The sequence below is a fragment of the Colletotrichum tamarilloi genome (genome assembly GCF_030869305.1).
Source record: "Colletotrichum tamarilloi strain Tom-12 chromosome Unknown Scaffold_250.1, whole genome shotgun sequence".
In the NCBI taxonomy this organism is placed as follows: domain Eukaryota; kingdom Fungi; phylum Ascomycota; class Sordariomycetes; order Glomerellales; family Glomerellaceae; genus Colletotrichum; species Colletotrichum tamarilloi.
The window spans coordinates 1-25665 of NW_026849633.1; the positions used below are offsets into that span (position 1 = coordinate 1).

General features: G+C 50.4%; 11 protein-coding genes across 11 annotated transcripts; 6 read left to right on the forward strand and 5 right to left on the reverse strand.

The window, feature by feature from the left end:
• Positions 1 to 2012: 2012 nt before the first annotated feature.
• CTAM01_16694 (H+ symporter family protein) lies at positions 2013 to 4102 on the forward strand (the record flags this gene model as incomplete). Its single annotated transcript, XM_060532686.1, has 4 exons — positions 2013 to 2225; positions 2291 to 2503; positions 2823 to 2978; positions 3104 to 4102. The coding sequence occupies 4 exons, from the start codon at positions 2013 to 2015 to the stop codon at positions 4100 to 4102; spliced, it is 1581 nt and encodes a 526-aa protein (XP_060372726.1).
• A 1499-nt stretch (positions 4103 to 5601) lies between these two features.
• On the forward strand, positions 5602 to 9135 carry CTAM01_16695 (subtilase; the record flags this gene model as incomplete). Its single annotated transcript, XM_060532687.1, has 16 exons — positions 5602 to 5751; positions 5810 to 6142; positions 6200 to 6263; positions 6316 to 6372; positions 6425 to 6464; positions 6518 to 6575; positions 6632 to 6688; positions 6743 to 7003; positions 7054 to 7533; positions 7589 to 7709; positions 7768 to 8203; positions 8260 to 8375; positions 8430 to 8505; positions 8556 to 8646; positions 8704 to 8963; positions 9024 to 9135. 16 exons carry the CDS (start codon positions 5602 to 5604, stop codon positions 9133 to 9135), a joined length of 2712 nt encoding a protein of 903 aa, XP_060372727.1.
• A 159-nt stretch (positions 9136 to 9294) lies between these two features.
• On the reverse strand, positions 9295 to 9684 carry CTAM01_16696 (cupin domain-containing protein; the record flags this gene model as incomplete). Its single annotated transcript, XM_060532688.1, has 1 exon — positions 9295 to 9684. One exon carries the CDS (start codon positions 9682 to 9684, stop codon positions 9295 to 9297), a length of 390 nt encoding a protein of 129 aa, XP_060372728.1.
• A 759-nt stretch (positions 9685 to 10443) lies between these two features.
• On the reverse strand, positions 10444 to 11999 carry CTAM01_16697 (amidohydrolase; the record flags this gene model as incomplete). The annotated part of the gene is made up of 2 exons (XM_060532689.1): positions 10444 to 11438; positions 11588 to 11999. The coding sequence occupies 2 exons, from the start codon at positions 11997 to 11999 to the stop codon at positions 10444 to 10446; spliced, it is 1407 nt and encodes a 468-aa protein (XP_060372729.1).
• Positions 12000 to 13791: 1792 nt separating this feature from the next.
• On the forward strand, positions 13792 to 14430 carry CTAM01_16698 (uncharacterized protein; the record flags this gene model as incomplete). The annotated part of the gene is made up of 1 exon (XM_060532690.1): positions 13792 to 14430. One exon carries the CDS (start codon positions 13792 to 13794, stop codon positions 14428 to 14430), a length of 639 nt encoding a protein of 212 aa, XP_060372730.1.
• A 524-nt stretch (positions 14431 to 14954) lies between these two features.
• CTAM01_16699 (uncharacterized protein) lies at positions 14955 to 16009 on the reverse strand (the record flags this gene model as incomplete). Its single annotated transcript, XM_060532691.1, has 2 exons — positions 14955 to 15853; positions 15925 to 16009. 2 exons carry the CDS (start codon positions 16007 to 16009, stop codon positions 14955 to 14957), a joined length of 984 nt encoding a protein of 327 aa, XP_060372731.1.
• A 367-nt stretch (positions 16010 to 16376) lies between these two features.
• On the reverse strand, positions 16377 to 17241 carry CTAM01_16700 (uncharacterized protein; the record flags this gene model as incomplete). Its single annotated transcript, XM_060532692.1, has 2 exons — positions 16377 to 16857; positions 16916 to 17241. The coding sequence occupies 2 exons, from the start codon at positions 17239 to 17241 to the stop codon at positions 16377 to 16379; spliced, it is 807 nt and encodes a 268-aa protein (XP_060372732.1).
• A 969-nt stretch (positions 17242 to 18210) lies between these two features.
• Positions 18211 to 20564, forward strand: CTAM01_16701 (uncharacterized protein; the record flags this gene model as incomplete). Its single annotated transcript, XM_060532693.1, has 5 exons — positions 18211 to 18324; positions 18383 to 18843; positions 18914 to 19947; positions 20011 to 20412; positions 20491 to 20564. 5 exons carry the CDS (start codon positions 18211 to 18213, stop codon positions 20562 to 20564), a joined length of 2085 nt encoding a protein of 694 aa, XP_060372733.1.
• Positions 20565 to 21298: 734 nt separating this feature from the next.
• Positions 21299 to 21604, forward strand: CTAM01_16702 (uncharacterized protein; the record flags this gene model as incomplete). The annotated part of the gene is made up of 1 exon (XM_060532694.1): positions 21299 to 21604. One exon carries the CDS (start codon positions 21299 to 21301, stop codon positions 21602 to 21604), a length of 306 nt encoding a protein of 101 aa, XP_060372734.1.
• Positions 21605 to 22740: 1136 nt separating this feature from the next.
• Positions 22741 to 24453, forward strand: CTAM01_16703 (HET domain-containing protein; the record flags this gene model as incomplete). Its single annotated transcript, XM_060532695.1, has 3 exons — positions 22741 to 23637; positions 23958 to 24104; positions 24442 to 24453. 3 exons carry the CDS (start codon positions 22741 to 22743, stop codon positions 24451 to 24453), a joined length of 1056 nt encoding a protein of 351 aa, XP_060372735.1.
• A 602-nt stretch (positions 24454 to 25055) lies between these two features.
• On the reverse strand, positions 25056 to 25433 carry CTAM01_16704 (uncharacterized protein; the record flags this gene model as incomplete). Its single annotated transcript, XM_060532696.1, has 2 exons — positions 25056 to 25311; positions 25369 to 25433. The coding sequence occupies 2 exons, from the start codon at positions 25431 to 25433 to the stop codon at positions 25056 to 25058; spliced, it is 321 nt and encodes a 106-aa protein (XP_060372736.1).
• Between the last annotated feature and the right edge of the window lie 232 nt (positions 25434 to 25665).

Sequence of the window (25665 nt, forward strand, 5' to 3'; positions counted from 1 at the left end):
TCCTCGAGAGCCTGACGAAGCTGATCTTCGGTATATTGAGGCATTATATATAGAAGAAGACATGTGCAAAAGATGAGCCCATTTGGACGCGAATTGAAAATGTTGTGATAAAAGGAGGTTGGGGGTGGGCATTGGGTTGTGGTGGATTTTCGCGTTTTTGTGGGTGCCAGAAACAGGGGGGTGCCAGGAAGTGGGTATGTTGACTTATTGCGACTCGAAGCTGCACGTCACGACGTTGGCTAACGCCGTCGCTCGTCTGTGGCCGGATGTGAAGAGCAACTCGGTCGATCCTGGCTGGGTTCCCACCAAGATGGGAGGTTCTAACGCACCTGAAAAGGCAGAGGATGGAGTGGCAAGCTATGTTTTGCTGGCGGAGGGAACTGGTGGTGGAGATGTTACTGGAAAGTACTTCAAGCCTCCCGGACAGGAAGATACTCCAGTCCCTTTCACGAAGGAGGAGAAGAGACAAGACCAGTTGTTGAAATTGCTCGAGGAGGAGACTGGGGTCAAAATTCCCTTGGCCTAAATATGGTCAACAAACGCTGGCAGATTTGTCCTAGTTCATGGTTATTAATCCAATCTGATCGAGAACCTCGTGTTTGGCATTATCTGACTGATTGATCCTATATTTGGAGAGCTCAAGGGTTTAAAGATGGTACCGTAGCACTGCCGCGTGTCCTTCTCTGATCTGGGCTCATCGGCTACTGATGATCGGGATTCTCCCGAAGACAGGTTAGTAATGGACGGCCACCTCCCGGCCGGTCGTCCGAGCCGCAAACGCGGCTCCGCGGCTATGCGACTCCAAATGGAACACCAACAGCTTCGCTAACGGGCATGGAACCTTGCTCGGATTGCAAAGAGCTTGGACAGGAAGGAAGACCGAAATCCCACAGCCCGGCAGCCAGCCCCACTCAACCCCGGTATGTCGCTGCCGATCTCGGCGCCGATGGCGCGGGGCAACTCTGAGTGCTTCCAGAACAACTGGAGAGAGTAGCTTCTTACTAGTATGAGATCGGCCACGGAATCATGTCAATCTGCGTTTCTTCACGTAATACGAGAGCAGAAACACAAATTGTCGTGGTGCTTACGGCCCGGCGAACGCAAACTGACGCCCGTTGTTGTGCGCATTAGTAGCGACCATCCGGTCCATGAGCGAGTGGAGCTTGGGTACTTTGGGGCTGTTGCTAAGAGCTGATAAGCTAATTCCAAGCCAATGGCGGCTGGGGTTCGTCCATGGGGAAGGATCCAGTGCCTGTTAGTGCGTTGGGTCATTGAGGAGAATCATTTGTGTTCTGTGTGGCTAGCAGCGGCAGCGGGGGATCGAGAGTGAAGGGTGTGTGGGTTTGATGTCCCCCCTAAGGATGTGCTGCACGCTTGCCATTGCCGTCTTGGCCTTTTTCGATGTGATGTCACGGTCACAACGAGACGCACAGTCTCTGATATCCCATCGTTTTGCTGCCCAGGGTTCGTCTCATTTGGGGTTGACGACGCTCGGTTGGGGAAGCTGTCACTCAGTAGGTGAATTATGCGGCCAGACTTCGGCGTATTCAGAAGCTCGCGATAGGCTTTTGTCAGATATCTAGTATGCTGGTTTCAGGGTAAGAAGGAACGTTGTAGGCCAGTGTCTTGCAGAAGATTACCAATAAGTGAGGATACTTCCTGGCAGCTTAATTAGCGGGCTTTTTGGTTCTCAGCTGTGTACTCCAAATCTAAACACCGTGCTATCCCCATGTATTGGCCAAACTCTCCAGCCCTCCCCTGTGTCCCCCAACATGAAGGACGGCATCCATCCTCCCCGGACTGGTAACAGCCCTCGTCGGCCCTACATCATTCTAGGTGTATTTGACTCATGGATAACCCCGCTCCTGACTTAGTGCTCACGGGGTTATGCCGTCGACAGGTCTCGTTATTCGTATAAGACCGTCGCGGTGCCGTACGAATTCACGCCGGGTGTAGTAGTCCTGATCTTCAACTGTTCAGCCTGCCTTTGCGACTGGAACCAACAGCTCATCATGGACGATAAAACACACGTTGAGCCTGAGAGACCTCACATTGAGCACCATGGGGACCAAGAGCCATGGCACGGCATGTCCGTTGGCCGCTATCTGGGGACACGCTTCATCACCCTCAAACCGCCTATGCTGAGCGCGCCGAACCCGCTGAGGCTCGTCAAGATGATCAACAGAAGGCAATGGGCATTCTTCGCTGTCGCTTTCGCTGCCTGGGTATGCCTCCGTCTTTATCTATGTCAAGCTCACCACATTGCAACTTTGCTTACGCTTCTCAATAGACCTGGGATGCCTTCGACTTCTTCACCGTCTCCCTCACCATCACCGAACTTTCCGAGACATTCGACAAGTCCAAGACAGACATCACTTGGGGCATCACACTGGTGCTGATGTTCCGATCCGTCGGATCCATCCTCTTCGGTATTGCAGCAGATCGCTACGGCAGAAAATGGCCTTTCATTGTGAACAACCTCCTCTTCATCATCCTTGAATTGGTAAGAAAAATTACTCGTCATCTCTTCTCTCTAACTGCGCTACTTTCATTGGCTTCAACCGGCAATTATGTGCCGAGCCTGGCCGGCGCCAGACAAGCTTTCCCCTCTCCCCTCTCCCGTCTTGGCTGCGCCGTTGGGGAATCCCTGCCCCCCTCCGCAAACCCGTTCGTTTCCCCCCAGGCTTCTCTCTCTTGGTTAATGTTGTTCAGTCACCTGGATGCTAGTGCCATGCGTGGCAGTGGTGACATCAGCGTCCGCTCCTTGTTCTCTGCCATCTTTGTTGTTTTGGTGTTCCAAGCTAATAAGCCGATTTCCGCAGGGTACTGGCTTCTGCCAAACCTACGAGCAATTCCTAGCATGTCGCGCCCTCTTCGGAATCGCCATGGGCGGTCTGTACGGCAACGCGGCAGCAACTGCCCTTGAAGACCTGCCAGCAGAGACTCGCGGAATGATGTCCGGCGTCTTACAACAAGGTGTAAGTCTTAATCCCCGAAACCAAGCCAACAAACCATCACCCCCCCCCCCCCCCCAGCCACCAACGCTCTCCCGAATCCTTCAGTTGGTCGCATCACAAGACTAATTTTTGATTCCGCCGATCAGTACGCTTTTGGATACCTGTTGGCCGCGGCCTTTGCCCGAGGGCTGGTCAACACGACCCCGCACGGCTGGCGCCCACTCTTCTGGTTCGGAGCCGGTCCGCCAGTCCTCTTCATCGCGTTCCGTCTGATGCTGCCCGAGACCGATACCTTCATCGAGCACAAACGCATCCGCGAGGCGGCCGGCCGACGCGCTGAGGAGGCTGGACACACGAGCGTGACCTCGACCTTTTTGAAGGAAGGTAAAGTGGCTCTGCGGAGACACTGGTTGCTGTTGACTTACCTGGTCCTCCTCATGGCCGGGTTCAACTTCATGTCGCACGGCAGCCAGGATCTCTATCCCACCATGCTGACGAACCAATTCAACTTCAATGCCGACATGGTCACCGTCACGCAGGTTGTCGCGAACCTGGGCGCTATGCTAGGTGGCACGACTGTCGGTTACTGCAGTCAGATTTTCGGTCGGCGTTTCAGCATCATGGTTTGCTGTGTCGTGGGTGGTGCCTTGCTGTACCCTTACACCTTCGTTACGACCGAGGCAGTCATGGCTGCCGCCTTCTTTGAACAGTTCTGCGTGCAGGGTGCGTGGGGCGTCATTCCCATCCACCTCATGGAACTCAGCCCTGGTGCATTCCGCACGTTTGTAGTCGGCACATCGTACCAGCTGGGTAACCTCGTTTCGTCGGCCAGCTCCACCATTGAGTCCCGCCTTGGCGAGAACTTTCCTCTCGCACCAAAGGGCACGACGAAGCGCTACGATTATGGCAAGGTTATCTGCATCTTCATGGGCTGTGTGTTTGCGTACGTGTTGTTGCTGACCTTTATCGGCCCCGAACATCTGCGACGGAGCTTTGATGTGGCTGATGATTCGGATATGAGAGAGGTTGCTGGGGATGAGATGATGCAGGATGAGCTTCACAATCGCGAGGGCCGAACCGGTCACCTTGCGCACAGTGATGAGGAATTGGGACACCAGGAGAAGTCGGCTACTCACCGGGAATAAGCTCAATCCAGAGCATAAAGTCATGGCGTGGCTCAAATTCTAGTTGAGATAATCCAATGGTTCAATCCCGCACTAAATCAGAGCCTTCGAAAGCATACACCGAGAAGAACTTCTCATATCATTGGGAATCCATTGTCTTGGTAAACTCCGTCTCGTACCTCACGGTCAGTGAGATTTGCTCGCCTGAGAAAAGACTGCGATCTTAGAGTGTCAACTAGAAATATTTGAGTTTGTCGCAATCGGACCGGCTCGTCCAGATTTACTCCAGCTGCGGGTGTAGCGCGAATCTCCCGCCCGGGGGCTTTCCCGGCTTCAACCCCGGTAAAGTGGGCCAAGGTCCGGCCATTTCGCCGAATTCACATTGATGACATAAATACTTATCCGCGTTGGATGCTCTACATGTACTCACCGTATTGGTGCTCATCTTACTTGTATACCACGACGGCTCTCGGAAAAGGCCAAGAAATCGCGAGGCCGCTCAGCCGACTTCAATGCGATTGCCCCTTTTCCGGATGAGGGTTCGGCCGCTGCATCCGATCCCGTTTCTTCGGCCAAGATACCATTTAAAGGGCTGGGTCGCATGCGCACGTCGAACACGAGGTGATTGATAGAAGAATATGCAGGAACCTGCAGCTCGCAGGCGCCTGACGACGGATACTTATCAAGCCTGTGCACACTTTCAGCCCTTCGCTGTGACATGTTGGCAGCCATGGGTCTCTGCAGTTCATTTAACCCTCAGTTACATATTATGAGCCTAATCGCACTCTGAAGTAGGAATGGTGCCATCTCGCGCAATCAGCGACCGAACAGCGCGTTTTCCGTGTCACGCAGTTGGTCGTTATCGAAGAGAGCGCAACACGAGATTTGCGAGATTTCGACTTGCAATTTGCCATCAAACGCACCTTGTTCTTCCAGGGGTAGTGTCTTGGCAACATCCCTTGGGTAGCATCGAGCACTACAGAACGAGTTTACCCCTCAATTGATCTCACAGCACATCTCTCTTGTTTGCTGTTCAACGCGATGAAGGCTCATGATCGACGTTCGTAAAATACGCTTCGAAGGGCATGCTTATAGTTGCCTTTGGATACGAGATGCTACGCACTTTCGGGGGTCAATGTGTTTATTAGTGCCTATCATGAGATCTTCCTACAACGGGAACATTGTTTATGTCCGCCAAATTTAAAAAAGACGGTATGATTGTCAATGTCAGCGCTGCACCATCGTCCGATACCGCGTGCAACCCCGGCATATTAGCCATCCCAAGAAGGAAGCTCATTCCAACAACAATGGCGATATCGCCAGGAATCTCTCTGCCCATGGCCGTATCGGCAATGTAACGCTGCAACAAAGAGTCGCAGCCGGATTTCGGTTGAGGCGATGTGAATGTCACCAGAGCCGTCAATAAGTCGCGACTATAAGAGCTTCATCCCACCGGTGCGGCTTTTGCTATTCAAGAGACAGAGCTTCAAGCGGCGCAATATCTTGAGTGAACACTCATAATGCATCTGCTGAGCATTGCCAGCCTCCTTGCGCTTCCCGTTCTGGGGAGTGCACAGTCTTTCGCTACTCGTCAAGCTCCAGAGGGTGCAGATGAGACTAACAACGCTACTGTCCCTATTGCCAAGAGCTACATCATCGAGTATGCCTCGGTATGTCAATGCAATTTTGACTCGGGAACTCAGAAGCCTGGACTAATGTTCGAATTAGGGATCAGCCAAAGCCCGTCGCGACGTTGCCCTCGAGGCCGATATTAAGGTCGTCAAGAACTTTGAGAGCGACATCTTCTCTGGCGCCAGCATTGAGACCGACACCCACAACATCGACAGTCTCCAGAACCTAGCTGGTGTCGCTCGCGTCTGGCAAAATACCCGTGTCAGTTTGTCTCCTGTTGAGGGCCTCAAGTCGATCGAGGAGGCTGCTGCTGGTGACTACAGCCCGCACAACACCACAGGCGTGAGCAAGCTTCACGACAAGGGCATTTTTGGGCAGGGAGTCAAAGTCGGCGTTGTTGACTCTGGAACTTGGTACACACACCCCGCTGTGAGTTACTTGCTCTTATCATCCGCTTCAATTTTTCGAGTGCTAAACATCACACAGCTGGGAGGTGGCTTCGGCCCGGGTTTCAAGGTCGCTGGTGGTTACGATCTCGTCGGCAACGGCAGTAAGTCTCAGAGTCAGGTGCGAGACGCGAGCATTCTGACAAACATGCGTAGTCTGGCCCTACGAAGACAAGACCCCAGATGATGATCCGTTGGATCAGCTTGGACATGGTATGAAGACGTTTGACCCTTCGTACCAGAGCCGAATCTGACCACCGCACAGGGACCCATGTTGCAGGAATCATTGCTGGAAAGAATGACTTGTAAGGCTACTAGAAAATTCTTTGCATAAGAGACTAATGATTCTCCTTTATAGCTGGAGTGGTGTTGCCCCTGAGGCGTCACTTTACTCATACAAGGTCTTCGCTCAACTGGTGAGCTTGACATCTGTGCCCCTGCACACTTGCTGTTGTTTTCTGACTTGCGGCAGGATGCTACGGATGATGCTACTCTCATTGAGGCTTTCCTTCGAGCCTACTCCGACGGCGTAAGGATCATCTAGATCTTGAGAAAAATCACGCAAGTACTGACATTGAAGCAGGTTGACATTATCACTGCCAGTATTGGTGGTCCAGGTGGCTGGTCTACAAACGCGTGGGCTGAGATCGCTTCTCGCTTGGTCGACGAAGGGGTCGTAGTCACGATTGCCAACGGCAACTCGGGTGCTGCCGGTGCTTTCTTCGGAAGCAGTGGTTCCTCTGGCAAGAATGTTCTTGCCGTGGCCTCTGTGGAGACCGAGAAGTATCCTGCCTCGCCATTCGAGTTGACATCGGTTCTCGACGGCAACACTGAGACCGTCAAGGTGCGGCCTTCGTTTGTGGATCTCATGCCATGATAACTGACATCAAACAGGCTGGATACTTGCCTTCAACTTACTATTTCTCATCCGATATCGTTGATTGGCCGGTTGTTCCTCTGAACTTCGACATCACCGATCCTGCGGACGGCTGCGAACCCTACCCTAACGGCACGCGCAGCCTCAAGGGTGTTATTCCCTTGGTAAGAAGAGGGACTTGCACTTTCGCAACTAAGCAAGCAAACCTAGTTGCCCTTGGTGCCGAGTACATCTTGTTTTACAACAACGAAAACCCCATCATCACACCCGGAACCGATGATGATGTTGGTCTGATTGGCCTCATCACCGCCGCAGCTGGTAAGGCCATCATTGAGACGGTTCAAGCCGGCGGCAATGTTACTGCGGACTTTTCTCTCAACCCCGAGCAGGTTGTTGGCTTAGAATACCCCGCCGGTGGTCGACCAAACACTTTCACTTCCTGGGGTGCTTCAAACGACCTCGACATTAAGCCCGACATTGCTGCTCCTGGTGGTCAAGTCAGTCTTACCAGTCTTAAGCACCTCCCTGCTAGACATACTAACATTGCCTTAGATCTTCAGTACCTATCTTGATGATACCTATGCGCTGCTGTCCGGGACCTCGATGGCCACACCTTACGTAGCTGGCGTAGCTGCACTCTTTATCAGTGCCCACGGCGGCCGATCTGTACATGGTAAGTCCTCTCAATCGGTCTCAATGACTGGATTGTAACTGATCATTGTATTTTCCAGGCAAGGGCTTCGCCAAGACACTGCACCAAAGAATCATCGCCAGCGGAACCTCTCTCCCCTGGTCCGATGGAACCGCAACCGACTACGGCTTCTCGGCATCGGTTGCCCAAGTTGGAAACGGTCTCATCAACGCCTTCAAGATTGTCAACTACACCACCGACATCGCCTTTGAGAAAATCGCGCTCAATGACACCCATTACTTCAGTCGTTACCACGACGTGACCGTAACCAATAATGGTGCCAAGGATGTGAGCTACAAGCTCTCGTATGAAGCTGCCGCTGGGGTGGAAATCCTTGGCTGGTACCCATTCGTCGCACCCTGGGGTGGCGAGAAAAGACTCAAGAGCTTTACAGAGTTGACGCCCAAGAGTCTTCCTGTTGAGGTGTCTTTGCCAAGAGACTTCACTTTGAAGCCAGGCGAGAGCAAAACTGTCAGGTGAGATGCACATTGTAAAAGGATGTTCTATGATGCAAAGAGCTAATGGTGTAAAGTGTCAACTTTCCCAACCCCAACGGCCTTGGCTGGAACTCGTCTGCTCTGCCTATCTACAGCGGAAAGGTCATAGTTTCTGGCAACAACGGAGAACAACTTTCCGTGCCCTACCTAGGTGAGATTGTGCGGTGATGTCAACAATCCAATGACTTGACTAACTCCAATGAAGGCCTCGGTGCGAACCTGAAGGCAGAGATTAGCCCGATCTATCGTCCCTCGTACCCCTTCACCACACAAAGAGACTAGTGAGTCGATGTGTCCAGGTCTCGGGACAAGTACCAGCTAACCTTAGCAGTGTCTACTCTTTCAATCTCGACCCATCCGTCGCCGATTTCCCCATCATCTACTCAAAGCTCATTTGGGGCAGCAAAGAAGTCCGATGGGACGTAAGTTTTACTGCCAAATCCGGTTGAACGTGTGAACGGCGGCTGACTCGTATCAAGATTTACGAAGCTGGTTGGACCGATAGACAATGGGAATATCCGCCCGTCCCCGGTCAGAACGGCTACATTGGCCCAGCCACCAGCCACGTTGTAGCTGGCAGCGTGTCATACTTTGACCCCAGTCGTTATGACCCAGATGACACCTGGACCTACCCTCAGGTTGACCTGTACCGCAATGCTCAGACCCAGGCGTCGTACCATGAGTTCTGGTGGTTCGGAAAACTTGGCAACGGAAGCCAGATTGAGCTCGGAAACTACACGTAAGTCATGATGAACCCTGTTATCTTTGCCGAGGGTTGGCTAACAAAATTTCCAAATAGCATGCGATTCGCCACACTGAAACCTTTCGGGAACCCTGCGGCTGCTGATAACTGGGATGTTTTCCAGACACCGCAGATTCAAGTCACTGGAAAATACGAGAGACAAGGATAGGCGAAGCTTGGTAAATGAGTTGTTCTGAGACGCTACATGCAGGCTGCTGGTGAGGATGGGTCCTATCTGAGATACAAACGTCACCCTAGATATCCAGCTGTCAGAGACTCTCCAGAGAGCTCTCAAGATGGAGTCTTTCAAAACTCACAAATGCTGAACTCATTCGGACCGCTTCTTGTAATCCTCATCGGTGACAGCCTCATGCCACTTCGTTTCTCCAATGCCAACAACAAAGTGCGTCATAATGCTTCCATCATCGGCGCCGTGCCAGTGAGTCGTGCCCGGAGGAGCCCAAACAGTATCTCCAGCGTTGATTCGCTTCGCCTCGCCGCCCTTGTCGCAGACCCATCCGCTACCGGCCAGCACTCTAATCATCTGTCCTCCAACGTGGGTGTGCCAATGCGTCCGAGCGCATGGGGTGAAGGTAACGTTTGCGATGACCGCGCTTTCGTCGCGGTTGATCAGTTCCATGTAGACATCGCCGGTGAAAGTAGCCGTTGGCTTTGCTACTGGCGTGGCCGAGGCCGGAATGACCTTGGACTCTGGCATGTTGGAGGTTGTTTGGTGGGATCTCGTTGCTTTAGGTTGATGCTGGAAGATTAAAGATGAGGAGGTTTCTGCTTCAGACTGGCGGTGGGTGCGGTAGTTATAATCACGCCATTAAGTCTCCGCTATGTTGATATTCCATGGCAAGTGGAACCGAGGGCATCATGCGAGGTCTTTGATCTGATGTTCAGTGCAGAACTCAATCTGAGCTGCACCGAAAATAAGATGAATGAAATGGCCTTATCCGCCTCTAGACGCAAGCAAATACCTCCATGAAGATAACTCAGCATCAAGGCAACCGGCATAGACACGGGCGCTCTTAGATGCGGCGGAGATCGGCCGAAGTGGGGTTGGCTGACAGCTCCCCCGCATCTTGAGTGATAACTCCGTGTGCTGGCAACTAACTCCGTCACGATGTACTGCTCCATGGTTCAAGTCATGCTTGAGCCGGGAGCCGAATATCCGGAAGTCGACCTCACTCACGACGATGTTCGAGGTGCCGAGTTACGTCGATGGCTGGTGGTGGTCTTGAACACCTCTACCAGATAAGTATGGGTCCATTATGATTCGCGACATGCTCAAAATCACTCGGATTACTCAGCGCGCCCAATCGTGTTATTGACTCCTCTAAGACGGAGTAGACATTCCGTGCTTCATTTTGGGTGAACGGAAATCTGAAAGTCAGAGTTGGCCAGATACTGAGTCCTTGACCGCAGAATAATCAAGTAGCCGCGGATCGTCAACTGTATGTACTAAACATACTCATGACTGCTCAAGCATATCCTTCCGGTTCATGTAGAAATTGTCGATAATCGTCTCTTCCACCACCGTCATGTCGATACCTTCTGCCTTGTTGTTCAATCTACTCCGGCTCTGAATCAAATTCACCGCAACATCCTTCCACGTAATGCTTTTCCCATGAAGACCGAGGTCACTCGCCCCCTCAACTTGACCGGTAAATGACACAGGTAGTAACTTTCCATTCTCCTTCCGAATGACGCCTCCAACGATGACAGTTTCCACGTCTCTCTCACTCGAATGCAGAATCACCGCTGCAATAGGGTCTTCTTCAGCAGCAGGAAGCATGGCGGGGCTGTCGGTGCTGAAGACTACTAGGTCTGCCTTTGCTCCAACGCGGATCTGGCCAACCTCACCCTCCATGCCAATCGCCTTTGCGCCGCCAATTGTAGCGAGATTGAAGGCTTGCTCAGCTGACGGACCGACATGCCGGCTCCACTTGCCCTGTCTCCGAAGATTCTCTTGTCGTTCGAGTCGGGCATACTGCAAGCCCAGTCGCATCTGATTGGGCATGAAGCTGCTGCCACAGCTGTGGCAGTCAACCCCGAGGCTGGAGTTTGCTTCAAACTCTGGGTGAAGGGCGACTGGCGGCCATCCCATCTGAAGCTCTGTGTTGGGAGTAGCAGAGATGCAGACGTTGTGCTTCTTGACAAGCTCTGCGTCGCCATCCTTTGGGAAGTTGGCGTGAGAGATGAGTATATCTGAGCCAAGCAGGTTGTGGTTGTTCAGGATCTGGAGAACAGAAGGACCATTGCCGAAAGCTAGACCGCCAGCACCGTGTGATGTTATAACCTTAGCCTTTGCAGCGCGAAGCTCCGAATAGAGAAACTTCATTTGGTCGGGCGACTGATACAAGTTGTCCACTGCGAATCCAATTTGCACTCGCCCGTCTCCGTATGGGCCCTTTGTCGCTAGCGATTTCCATTCTTCGAGAACATGTGAAGATGTATAGTCATCTGCTGTAGAGAACGGGCTTCAGCTGGTCGTTCTAGGAACGCAGTAGCAGTAGACAGAACGAAGCCCGGAGGCTATAAGCGCCTGAATCAACGTAGGGGCTGGTTTTTTATCGTCAACTACTGGCTATAATTATATTGAGCAAGGGTCTTACGGAATTCTGGGCCAACATTCAGACTGGAGTGGTCCACAATGGTCGTGGTCCCGCCATCGATAGCTTCAAGTGCGCCACCAAGTTCACCCCAAAATGCGTCTTCGGTAGAGAATAATGACCCAATGAAGTTTCCTCGCGGCAAGTACTCAAGTAGAGTGTGGTCGACATGGCGACCCTTCAGCGCGGTTTGCCATACATGATGATGTGTGCTTATAAAGCCTGGAGACACGATCTTGCCCTCGCAGTCAAACACTTTGACATCCTCGCCGGCTGTCCTGACATTTGGGCTGATTTGTGAAATCGTGTCTCCCTCGATGAATATATCCGACCGCTGAGGTTTTACTCTGCCATCCTCTCCATGGATAAGAAGCACGCCATTCTTCAACAAAATCTTGGTTGGCGAGACGGTCATGGTTTTGTTTTTTTGATAGGAAGGTATGCAGCGAAGCGAAAGTAGCTGCCGTATCGTGATGTCTGAGTCACCCTGTGGTTACTTATGGCCTTTCCCAACGGCCGTATCCGGAGGGTAATTAGAGACACGACGGAGAGTTTCTTAAGTCCATTGTTGTCGCGCTAAGCCGAGAAACCCCGCCAAATAGGAAGACGCGCTCATTTCTAGACTTCGCGCTCTTCATCTAGAAACATAAACGCGAAGAGCGAAGAACTTTACGGCCTGTGAAGGGAGATGTACAACTTGGTCCCGGACATTTCGGAGGCCGGATGTCGATATGGAGATAGGCCTAATGTCCGAACGGCATGAGAGCTAGACGCCACCCAATGATAGGGTAACGTACCTTATTTAACTTCTCATCGCTTCCTAGATGTTGCCTCGTACCATGCCGGATCAATTCATTCATCTACAAGTTTAAATATGTGAGCATTCCACAGACAGTTGCCGTGGGGTGTAGAACCTAGCAGTCCACGTGTCAAGTTCTCAACTTCTACTATTGATCAGTGGACAGCGAGCATCAGCGAAGTCTAGTATTGGATGAGTATCAAGGAGACGAGAAGGGAAAGATAATAAAGGACTGAACTCCACGTTATAAATTGAGAAAAGGAAGATTTCAGTCCTGGAACCTAGCTTCAGATACAACAGCTGTGTCTTTGATTCTGCCACGCCAAAGATGTCGCCTGGCCCCTAACACGTGCTTCCTTTCATTCTGCCAATATTATAGGTATATGGATCTTGATACTCTGTCAAGAGGTAACAGCTCCAAACAAACGAGAGAAAGCTCACAATTCGAACCAATTCTAGCAAAATTTAAAGAACTTAGAAGTCAATGCGTCAAATAGCCCCCTTCTCAACACGCATGCTATGTTAACGACAAGTCGGGCTGCTCATGGGTGTGGACTTCTTTCCAAGTTTAGACCGACGGCATTTACTTTTACGAGCTGAGCTTTCAAGCAATGCCTCCATCTACTACGCAGGCAAGGGAGCACTAACAGCTTCATCCAAGTCTATCAAGACGCTTTGGGTGCCCGCCCCAGAACGCGGTTCTCTATTGGAACCGTAGTATGTGTTGACCTAGTAAACGGTGATTTCGGCAGAGGTGAAAAAAAGCACTCCAGCCATACATCAATCAAGTGAGCTGTTTTAAGCACTTGAATCACATTCCATGACAACACCTCAGCAGGATGCATCGCCGAATGTTAATCAGGGACAAATCGGCAGGCAACCTGAAGTCTCGGTAAATATCTGCCTAAATATTTTCCACTGAATTGTCCTCTGGCTTTAGTTGAGCTATAGAGATTTCCCTGTGCGTTACTGCCCAAGGACCCATGAGTCCTTGGTATGTTAAGTTGATAATGTGCAATTTCCAACAACGGAAGACAATGAGCGCGCAGAAATCTCTCGAGATAAGCTCCTGGCGTCATGTTCAAATATTCTCAGGACGTTTGGGGATGGGGCTAATGGGAGGAGGGGCGCCCCCCTCAGGCATTAACGGAACTTTTGTTGGGGCTAGACGTCAGCTTGAACGTACATGTAAGCTTAGTAGCTCGTGATAGGATGACTCGGACTCTTTGAACGCAAAAGGAATCCACTCCCAGCCGTGGACCGTGTAGACATAAGGGTATGGGTCGGCTCAGTCATTGCACAAAAAATTGATTTCAGACTTTAAGCAGTACCTTGAGTAGTCCCCTTTAACAATTGTTTCGAACAGTCATATTTGTTGCGACACCACGAGCACACTTTAACAACCACCATGCTCACTGACGACCTGAAAGGCGCTTATCGCTCCGAACGGCTTATCTTCAGGGCCGTGGAAAACAACGACGAGGACAAGAAGTTCCTCCATACTCAAATCGAGAATGACCCAGTGACCGTCGCCCTCTCAAACCCGATGGCGCTGATGCCGAGGACCAGCAAGCATAGCGAGTGGATGGTTGAGCAAATGGCCAAATCTGTTCTCTCTGTCATGGTCTGCCTTCCAGCAGATACTTCTGGCGACGGCGACGAGGAAGATGACGAAGCGAAGACGACTGCGCCAAAGCCCATAGGATACCTAGCGATCGGCTGGGGTGGGATTCCTCCGGCAATGGCCCATCACCGCTCGATCGGCCTCGGGATCGCGATAGCACCACAGTATCAAGGAAAGGGCTACGGGACCGAAGTTATCAACTGGGCTCTCGACTGGGCCTTCCGGTATGGGAACTACCATAGGGTTCACCTTGGGACTGTGTCTTACAATGAGCGAGCTCAGCACCTGTACAAGAGGCTTGGTTTCGTGGAAGAGGGCCGCAGCCGTGAGTCTTACTGGTTTAATCGACAATGGCATGACATGATCAGCTATGGAATCCTGGAAAGTGAATGGGAGGCTATGAGGGGCATCAATTCTGGGTAAGCAAATTGCATTTGGACCTTGGGACAAAAGCTCTTTTATCGAAAAAGATAGTAGCTCACTTGATGTCTGCCCTCAGCATTGCTGCGCTTCCGACAACACAAGCAGTAGCTTTATCTCGTTACAAATGCTGATTGTGAGAACGACCAACGGGATGGTCCTGGAATCAGTGCGCCTCTGCGGTCTGATAAGCCGTGTATCTAGGGTACCTTGATTGAAGAATTGTACTGGGACCGGTACACCTGAGCTCACCTTCCTAATGAGGTATCCTCCGTAGCGAGTAATCTGAATTGTGGCTGTGATGTTCAAGGATCCTGATAACCACTTTTGAGAAGCTCAATATTTCACTTAAAAACACCGTCGCACAGCTACCAATGACTAAACACACCATGAAACGATAGAAGATAATAAAAGCCAACAGCAAACCGGTAAAAGCCCTACAATCCTTGGTCTTATTCACGCCGATTTGTTGTGGGATTTCAGTTTCTAGGGCTCAACAACACTCGCTTCGAATGTCTTTACCGTGCCTACTCCCAGGCGTCGTCATGGTATGGTTGCCTCCGTCTCTCAACCCATAGAGCAGCCTTCCTTTTCTCTTGATCATCGGGGGAAAACTGGAACAACACATGTCCAAGTGCAGTTTCAAACAGTTGTCGGTCGTTCCCACGTAACCGGTTGTAGATGACTTCTTCCCATTTGTCATCTGACGCCAGCTCCGGTATGATGGCTTTCACGGTGTCTTTGATCCTATTCCATTGCACTCTATAACCATCAACAGCGGCGGGCGTGTTTTTCCATGTTCGTTGAGGATGAACAAGATAAGCCTTGATATGGTCGTCCGCAATCTCGTCTCTGTCGAGCCTAGCCTGCATTGGCTTGCCTTTGACAGCGGTTCCGCTTTTGAGACCATCAATGACAGTGCGTTCGAAAACCTCAGCATTGGTTTCGCCCGGGTTGATCCATTCTTTCTCAGGCGCAAATGAGATACTCTCCCAATAGTGAGTGGCATACACCCCTTTTCTGCTGATGATCCACAGTGAACTGCACCCACAAAGACCGTTCGTTCCGAGGCTAAAAGAATTCCTCCCAAACTTTCGGAAAATTGCTTTGTTGGCGTCGGTTCCTGGGCTGACTTCCCAAACAATTGGTTTCGTGGTTTCAGCGCGTTCTCTCATCCACACATCCATGTCTGTGTCATCACCAGGGACTTCCAAATTGACCCTTTTAGCCAAGGAGACATTGAATCCTTGAGTATCAAGGCTATGGATCGGCTCATGGAGGTTTTGAATCATGGAGAATGGATTGCAGGTATCTTGGGTATCCTGATCATCATCGCGCTTTTGGTAACGGGTGAAAGGCTCGACATCTCGCCGGACAGGAGTAGACCGTGGCCAATCTAAGGACGACAGTCTCATGACATGAGAATCTAGAACGCCAGGTTAGTCTCAGTCGCAAGGCATCTAGCATTATGAGAGGGGTGCTTTGCGGATCACGTACCAAGTGACCACGCCGATGGAAAAGCGCTTACTGCTACTAAGAGCAGCAGCAGGCCGAAGGCCGGGACAGAGACATTCGGAGACATTTGAAAGCGAGCAAGTATCCTCAGAACAATCATAATTTAGTAATTTTGTTCGTTTGGGTGGAATTTTGGGCGCTTACGAAATTGTGATATGCAAAGAATTCAAATGGATATGAGTTGCACGCAAATTGCCGTCACTGATAATTTGATGTTGATATGTTGAAAGACAACTTCTTGTCATAGAAATCCAGGCTTTACAAGCAGAACTTGCATTGAAATTTATATCTCGAACGAGATCTCAGGTCGCATCCATCTGTTACGGCGACTGAGTATCGAATTAGGTAGTATGTATCTAGTGAAGCCTCCCGTGGCTATCTCTGTGCGGTGGGGGCTTGTTGGACAGACATTCTACCTCGTTCTTTCTGGTTCATCAAGAAGTAGATACTTCGGGGGCTGAATCTGTTTTAAGCAGATTATACAGTTCCATGTATTCAAACTCTTTGGCTGTGTCGGCCGGCGTATCGTCCCAGTACTTGACCCTGGGATCTGCCCCTGCATTCAGCAAAAGCTGAGCAATGTCAAGTCGATTTGTACCAGCGGCAACATGTAGAGGAGATCCTTGCCAGATCTTGTAGCCTATTTTGATGTCGCGGACATGGTTGAGTTGAGCCCCTTTGTCAATGAGATATTTGACCATGTCCATTCTGGTATCTGCGTGATCAGAATCTATGGCAGACTGGAGTATGTCTGCTGGCAATATAGCACCATGGTGAAGGAGGAGCTGACAGGATTTCAGCGATGGCTCGGTCACAGCCGAGTGAAGCGCCGTCCATCCCCTCGAATCTTTGACATTGGGGTCTGCTCCGTGTTGTAACAGCACCTCCATCCACTCAATGTGTCCAGTGGATAGCCTGTTTGAGAAGATCAGTGTCATGTTTCTCATATACTGGTACTATGGGAGGTACAAACGTCAGCAAGTTCACGCCCGGCTCCACTGTGTTGATGTCATATCCTCTCTTGAGTATTTCCTCCAACATCGTTTTGTTGTGGCGTTTAGATACAGCAAGGACAACCGAATCGGTGATACCAGCTCCGTTGTCGAATAAGAAGGCGACAACATGTGCGCGATTCTTCCAGGCTGCCTCATTAACTGCGTGCCTCATCAAAGTGTCAGGATACGCATAACGTTTCTGCTGTGCCTCGAAGTCGCTGTGATCCTGCATGATGCTTTGAGCCAGTGGTAAGTCGCCGTTTCCGCATGCTTCAACGAAGCTCTGTTTGGGGGTGCCGCTCATCTCCGTCTATAGGCGGCGAACTGCCTTTGGATCGTGTCGGGGGGAAATGAAAGATTGGTATGTGGTCTGTTATTTGGGTACAAAGCTGGTGTTGGAACATGAAGTGAGGGCACCAACCACGTATTTGTACCCCAAACAAGCCGCCCGCACGTTGGCCGCGGTTCAGGCAATGGGGGTTATGCTTGGTCCATCCCGGTTTAGTTGGGCCCCCAAAACTGAGCAATCTAACTCTCCGTTCGAGTTGGCTACCTGTAGAGACACATACTTAAGGTTGGCAGATAGGTCTAGCCCCTGAGCCACTGTTGGCAAGCAGCCAAATGAAACCAACTGACATGAGTGCATACCGAGCAATGCAGCAGAGAATAGGTTCCAACCATTCGCCCCAACAGGCAGTGATATGCACAGGCACCATTCTTGTACTAGCCATCGACTGACCATTGCTCGAACTCGGTGGGTAGGGTCAGCTGAAAAGCACAATGTCAAGTAGAGGGTTTGGCTCGTGCTTCTTCGCCAGCCAACAACTCCAACAAAAGCGTCAGAATGACAGTCATGGATCGTGATTATTGAGCTTCATCGTGAAAGACATCGTGTGGGGGCTTTGGAGCAGCCCCAAAGCCCCCAGCATGACGATGCCCTTCACAGGCCCTAATGGTCGACTCTCGTCGACATGCAGATTAGCCCGGAAGTTTCAGGCCGAAGCCAACAGCTCACCACCGGCTTGAAGCTGTGACTGTATGGCAGAAGTCCTTCCAAGATTAAAGACGAATTCAATTCTGAAGACAGTGGAAGATGGAGAAAGCATAAATACTCGCGCTTCCATCTCCTCTGAAGTCAAAACTCCAAAATACCTTAGTCAACAAAGACAAACCACCAAAAGTTTGTAAAACATCGCTAGAAAGCCTCTCTCTTCACAACCCCAGCGCGAAGAATAGCTTTCTTATCTTGGTTCTATCCCAGGATTTCTTTGATATGGGCTCCGCAATCCTCCGTTGTCTTTTCATCTGCATCATTGCAGCAGTCTTGGCTGCAACCCAAGAGGAAAAGGTTTTCGATCTTGGACAACTCAGTCAATATCAAGGAAATGTGAGTACCATTGTTGTCGCCGGTCCAACTAAGAAAGCTGATACCTTAATCTAAAAAGGGAAAACTTCCAGATCTCAGTGGTAAAGTGATCTGGATGTCGGGCAAAGAGGGTACAGGGTTCCATGTTGCCCTGTCACCTGATGCTCAGGACGAAGTCCGGAAGACGTTGATCGGTTGCGAACAGACTGATGACAAGTGCTACCAAGACGTACGAGAGATAATTCAATCGGCCAATCTTGTAATCGACGCCGAGATTGAACGTCGCCACTTTGGGCATTTCCTCTCCAAGACATTCAAGTCAAAGGGCTCCGCGTTCACAACGATTGCTATGTTGCTTCTTTCGGCCTGGAGCTTCAAGCATCCCGAGCAGCCAACCATTCAATTTGGGGACCATATAATTCCTGATACAAAGGCTAGTAGCGCGGCTGGTCTTGCGGACACGAAAACAATTGTCTTATCTGCAGAAGGGAAGGGCGTTGCTACACTCACCCCTGTGCCAGATCCAACCAGACCAGAAGGGTGATTCTCCTAAAAAAAATAGTCTTAATATGTGCTACATGTACGATGTTACTGACGAAGCTCTATGCAGTACTGCCACACCTTTGATCACGCCCATTACCACCGCTATTGCCGGTTATATCCCAGGGGATCTGATGGTCACCATGGACGAAGGACTAGCCAAGCGGCTCGAAGAAATTATACGAAGGTCTACCGACTGCCTTGATGGCAGGCAGTTCGACAGTGATGCCAATGGAAAACGCGCTGTTCACTTTGGAGCCGCCATATGTGGTGCTCAAGGGGCCATCGGCATGGCAACTCCTGGTGGCCCACTGGAAGACCTCCTTCTCATGAATCCACCAACCTTACCATTCACGACTGGAAATGTCGCCAATGCCGCCCTTGTCGTCACGGAGTTTGTTAGAGACTTCGCCCCGCTGATGAATATCGGGGAAAGCGCCGCACAGGGTATTGGCGAAGTTGTCTTCATGATGGCTTACAACACCCTGATTGAAAATCTACCCCTGGGAGACAAGAATCCGATCAAGCAAAAGCTCATGTCGGGCACCATCACCACACCACCCGCCTCAGCCACAGCAACTACTATGTCTGGATGTTCACGAAGTACTGCCTGTGAGGCCTCGTGTGAGGGCGTTGGCATTATGTTTCAATATTGCGAAACATCGTGCGGAGCCGTGTCCGGATGCCGAACCGATGCAGGGAGTCAGACATCAACGCCCATTACCACAATAACGACGAAGGCGTGGATACCTCCACCAGCAGAGACTGGAGTTCCGACGACAACGTTGACCCCATCTGCCAACCCAAATTGCGCCATGGATAAACCTGCCGAGATTCAATGGGATGCATTTGCAGGGTCAAAGTACAACGTGGCAGCAAAGTTCTGCCAGGAAGTCGACGCCCTGGCTTCACAGGCGCTTTCATGGGTTGTCGACATAAGTGGTAACAATCAGGAAGCCAAGCTGCAGGCCCGAACTCCGCCAGTCACACTCGACCCGTACAAGGGCTACATCGTGAATCTCGATTGGAAACCAAACAAGGTATTTGACGCAGGCTCTTGCCAGAAAAGCTGCCTAGACGCATACAAAACAGTTGCGAACACATGTGAGTCCATGCCATCTCCCAATCTCCAATCTTCATTGGATGGCATTGACTAAAACACGTTAGGCGGACACACGGGAGGCGAAGGCAACGTCATGGCCGAAAAGGGCCAATACGATGCTGGTTGCGGGACGTACTCATACCAAATCACCAACACGGCCCCTCGTAAAGGCGAACTGCGTTGCAACAGCGAGGGCGACTTTCCGAAGCACAAAGATGTCCACGAAGTGACAGTCAAGCAGGGACTCAAGGCTATGTGCAATGAGGTCTTACCTGATGTCGTGACACCCGGACATGAGGCAATAACCCGGATCTACTACTCGAAGTATTTCAATGCCGCGAAGCTGAAGTATTCCGTGGCTTGGAGAAAACAGTGCTCACCTGCTGTAACGGAGCAGAATCCCAAGGAACCTTGGGGTGGGGGTACAATTGGATGTCGCCAATTATTCTACCAACTTTGGACCGATTGTAAGTTCGCGATTGTCACGGAATCCTATCATATACCAAACGGGTGGCCTTCATGTCATTTCTAACTCGGACCGATAGGTATCAATGGAGGTGTTGCTGGAACGCGGGATATTGGGTGTTTGACATATTCCTTGAGTCCTACGGAAGAGTGAAGAGACTACTTTACTTAGCACACTTTCTTTCGCAAAACACCCGCTCAAGGAAGTCTATGCGGAAAGGCTACTCAATTGAAATGGAATCCAATGCCTGCATATTAGTTGGCGGGTATGCAATGCGAGTCGCCAGTTTTGCGCTCTTGGCGGACGAGCTGTTCCCATCAACGCTTTCGTGAGAACGAAGTACTGCAAAGCTATTTCTCTTGCTTCGCTCGTGCAAAAGGACTAGCACACTTTGGAGGCCTAATGGCTAGCATTCACCTCCCAGGTCTTCCCACTAAAAGTCGGTCTATGGAGGCTTTTGGATCCTCCCCAAGCGCGATGCAGTTCAATACTTGTTGATCAATACTTGTTTAAGGCATTGCTTATTACTAGGTGGACCACATCTGACTCGTGATTACTAATTCACAAACTCTTTTAGATGACATTGCTCCTCTTTGCCGAGGGTTGTAATACTAGATATATGAATTAGAAGACAATCATATCCTCCCTGAAACGATGCGACGACGGGCATCTTGAGTCAGCGTAAGGCGGCTACGAGATCTTGGCACAAAGAGTTATTGAAGACCAGTTATTAAAGTATGGTATGGCCGACCGCATGACAGTTTTGCGATCCTAGGTCAACCGGTCCAATCAATGCCTTCTAACCCACCCCCTCGCCGCTCGACTCATAACCACCACGCGAAGCTATCATTGTCGTCCCAATCATGCAGAACTGGGCAACTTTAATTATGGCGGCTTTGGTTGCTGGCTCTGCGGCCAAGGACTGTGCTTTCTTCTACGACTCTACCGTCTCGGATCCCTTCATGGCTTCCATCCCTGCTTCCAACGCCCAGTGGTATTGCAAAAACGACATTGGCGGTACGATGGAGGACAAAGAGTCGAATATCTCCAACTCGGCAACCAACCCGAACTTCAGATGTGGCATTTGTCGGGGAGCTAGGAGTTCGACCAAAGACTACGACATCCCTGACAAGATTGGCAACTATGCGATTCGATGCGGATATTATGCTCCTGGAAAGTGCACGGCGAGTTAGAAAGAAATTGTGAGCCCAAAAGTTATCAGGTTCTCCTGTACTTGATTCCAAGCTTTCTCTTCCCTTTCTTTTTACTATTATTCTAACAACGTTTAAGTCGGCCATTCATTGGCTTGGAAGGCGAGTGGAGGTCCCAGGGATCCTATACAGAACAGCCTCGATGCCAACTTGAACGAGACTTTTGTGGAAGACCATGCTTCGAAGACAAGCTCAGATGCTACAAGATCGAAAGGTTGTGTTAATGTGGGTAAATACATGACTTCGGGATCGGTCACGACATTCGGTTCGGCATCTACGGACTCAACATACAGCGCAAATATTGACATAAATGTTGAGTTTCACAAGTCAGAAGGTTCCTACTCCATGTGTTTGCATGAGTGACTGTTTACGATTTCTGTGCTTCAATGTTTTGGGAACAGTTCTCTCCGATTTCAAGCTGAACCAGGCTTGATGTGTTTGTTGTTCTAATAAAGTTGTACTATTACTCGTAACAGAAGACATTCCCTTGAAGTACTCAATCAAGACTTCGCTTGCTGATTCAAATAAGCTTGATTCTATGTGAATGTTGTTTTTACTTACTTACTGCAAGGACTAATTCGAGTCATCAAACCCTTTGAATATGCGTGCCCCTAAAGAACCCGTGTGCATTCGTTCACTTTGTTCGTCGGCAGAACTCATAAAATGATCGAGTGAGCATACAGATTTGGCGAGTTCTTCAATGAGAATCGCATATCTAAGCTCTAGTTCCCCAACGTGTCATTTTCACCTCGAAGTTTATTCTTAGCACCTGTGGCGTTGGACAAAATGATGAGAGCAATACGGCGCGTTCAGTCACTGGTGAGAATTTCGTCGCGTGTGCGCACTCAGATTAAGGTGTCACATATTCTACAGATTTGATAGGCTAGCATGTGCGGGATATGACACACAGCTGCTGGTCCTGCCTCGTTGCCTCGTTGCCTCGTATCCTGCTGATTTGGCTTACCTGTCAATTACACCCCTTAAAGGCTGGTTCCACATCAAGTTCCGCGTGAGATGCTGCTTAAAAATGCTGAGCCACTGCTATCTGAGCTGTTGGGAACCAACAATATCTGACAGTCGTCAGTTTTCCTACTCATCATTCCTCGGGCGGCGTCACGATGAAGCTTCTTAACTGCTCCACCCTTCGCATCGAGGATATGCATCCGGCAAGAAAGCAGAAACTCGAAGAGCAGGGGGTTTCAACAGCCTACGCTATCCTTTCTCATAGATGGGAGAGCGATGAGGATGAGGTCACCTTCGAAGACATGGCCAGTGCCGAGATAAGGTCCAAAAAGCTGCTTGGGTGGTCGAAGATTGAGAAAACTTGCACCGAGGCACTCAGGATCGGGATCGCATACGCTTGGATAGACACTTGCTGTGTCGATAAGCGAAACCTCACCGAGCTTACTGAAGCCATCAACTCAATGTTCAAGTGGTATGCAGAGGCGGAAATTTGCTTCGCGTACCTCTCGGATGTCGATTCAGGGGGCGATTTAACGAAATCCGTGTGGTTCACGAGAGGTTGGACCCTGCAGGAGCTCATCGCTCCGGGCAGAATGGAATTTTACGACAAGCATTGGAGTACGATTGGTAGCCGAGTTGACCTTTCACAACAAATACAACTACGAACATCCATCAACGCTGAAATCTTGAGACATGACTCATCAACACGCCGAAGCATTCAAAGCCTTCTGGCTGGTATTCCGGTCGGCCGGCGCATGTCCTGGGCCGCCGATCGTCGAGCAAAGAAAGAGGAAGACCGTGCTTATTCACTCTTGGGGATCTTTGGCGTCAGTATGCCTTTGCTCTACGGGGAAGGTGACCGAGCCTTCCTCCGATTTCAGGAAGAAATCATCAAGGAGACCAACGACATGTCACTGTTCGCTTGGTGCGACTCCACCGTCACTTCTACAGATGGCTCGGCAGAGTTTCGCGGCATCCTCACCACTACTCCGGATCATTTCCGCGATCGTCGCGATCTAACATCCCTAAGCGATCTAAGACGTGGCCCAGAGGTTTGTTGGAAACCACTAAAGACTTCTGCAAGAGAGTGCGATGTTAATTTGTTCATGCCGCTATGTGTAGTTTTCCATGACGAACAAGGGGTACGGATGGAATCCAGGCTCCTTACACATGATAAAGTCGGCGAAGACACGTACTTGCTTAGCCTGGGAATTCCAAGAAACGCGAAATCCAAGTCTGATGTTTTGGGCATCCTGCTTTGTAAGCTCAATGGTGATATCTTTGTCAGGGCGGGGCCGGACGAGCTGCGCGTTAGCATTCTGAGAATAATAGTCGGCCACTCGAAAAGAAGATTCTTTTCATCTCTAAGCAGTTTACTGCAGATTTGTTGGAGGAAACTGTGCGGATTCCGGGCCGGGACTTCAGGTTTTCCTTCGACACCGAGAGACCGAAGTTGATAGTGCGCGTCATCTCTCAAGCAGCCAGCAGAGCCTACTGGGACCCTGATACATACAGATTTGTGAGTCGACGCCTATGGGAGTTCGAAGGGTCAGAAGGTCGTAGTCGTCTGCGGATTCGACACACACAACGGTATGTGGGTCTACTTAGACGAGGTTCTTCGGGATAATGTACCGATATTCTATGAATATAAAGTGGCGGACGAGACTCTGGATGGTATTCCAGTCACAAGATTTCATTTCTTTAGTACCAGGTTAGTTGCAAGGAAGCCTGCCCTAGAGATAAAAGTTAATCTTCAGCCAAGGATTCGGATGCCACACGAAGTGACCCAGGGCGCATGTGAAGCGAAAGGGGAAAAGGCTCTCACAATGCAGCTTTCGAATTGCAAACTGATGTAGAGTGAGACCTGAATCCTACGGGTCGATGGACTCTTATCGGTTAGATAGATTGAAATCGCTGCTTCACGATCCAGCAGATACCGCCATGATAACATAGGAGTACTGAGTATGGTGAATATACACCTAGATCCTACGTTTGTACATGAGAGAACCACAACATGAAAGACCGCATGATTTGCGTAATATGAACTATTGCCATAGAGTAACGTTCGTGAGAGGGCTAAGTGAGAAAACGAAAGCCTAAAGAGATTCTTTTGAAAGGTGTAAACACGACGAATGAGGAAGACGCCTGCAACCTCTGCTTGCATAACCCTGCAATCTAATCGGCACTAGCATAATAATACACACTATGTGTGCAGTTTTTTGTTGTTTAAAAATCAAGTTGTCATAAGTAGCAAACACGCAGTAGGGTACTACCTTAGGTATATCGAAGAAGTGGGCGAACCGCCCATTCCATTCAATAGAAAGAAGCTCCAGGCTTTGCAACTATCCAACACAACCCTTTGTCTTTTTTGATAAAACCCAGCCGTCAATGCATAATTGGTATAAACGTGATCCCGCAATCTTTCCCAGCCTTTCTCCGCCTAGTCAAAACAAAACCACCCCGCAGGACATTAGATGAGAAGTCCACCCACAACACCAGCGGCAGCCATGCCCAAGCTGAGCAGACCCCAGCGGACGTCGCCGCGGGCCTCGATACCAGCGCTGGGCTGCGACGAGGATGAAGCAGAGGGAGAGCTTGAGGCAGAGCTGGGGCTGCCAGTGGCCGCGGAGCCGAGGGTACCACCGCCAGTCGCGCTGGGAGCGACGTTGGACTGCGCCGCCGCGGCGGCCTGGGCATATTGCTCAATAGTCCTTGCACCGCTGGCACTATCAATAAGATTAGCAAGTTTGGCTTCATACCTCTGAGTAGAGACATGAACTTACGGAGCGTTGATAACACCAACCATACCACCCTGGCAATGCTGCCCAGTAGCGCAGTAAGTCAACATACCCACTTCCTGGCACCCCCCTGTTTCTGGCACCACAAAAACGATGGGATCACAACCCAACCTCCTCATTACTATTAACTATTGATCCTCAACCACACCCACTACAATACAGCTGCCAGCCTCACTAGGGCATTCAGAGTCGCTGGATTCAGCCGTGATAACCTCCTTTTCACCCGCTTCGATTTGAGCCCGATGGATATCCCTGATGTTCGCGAACTTCGTATTGGGATCG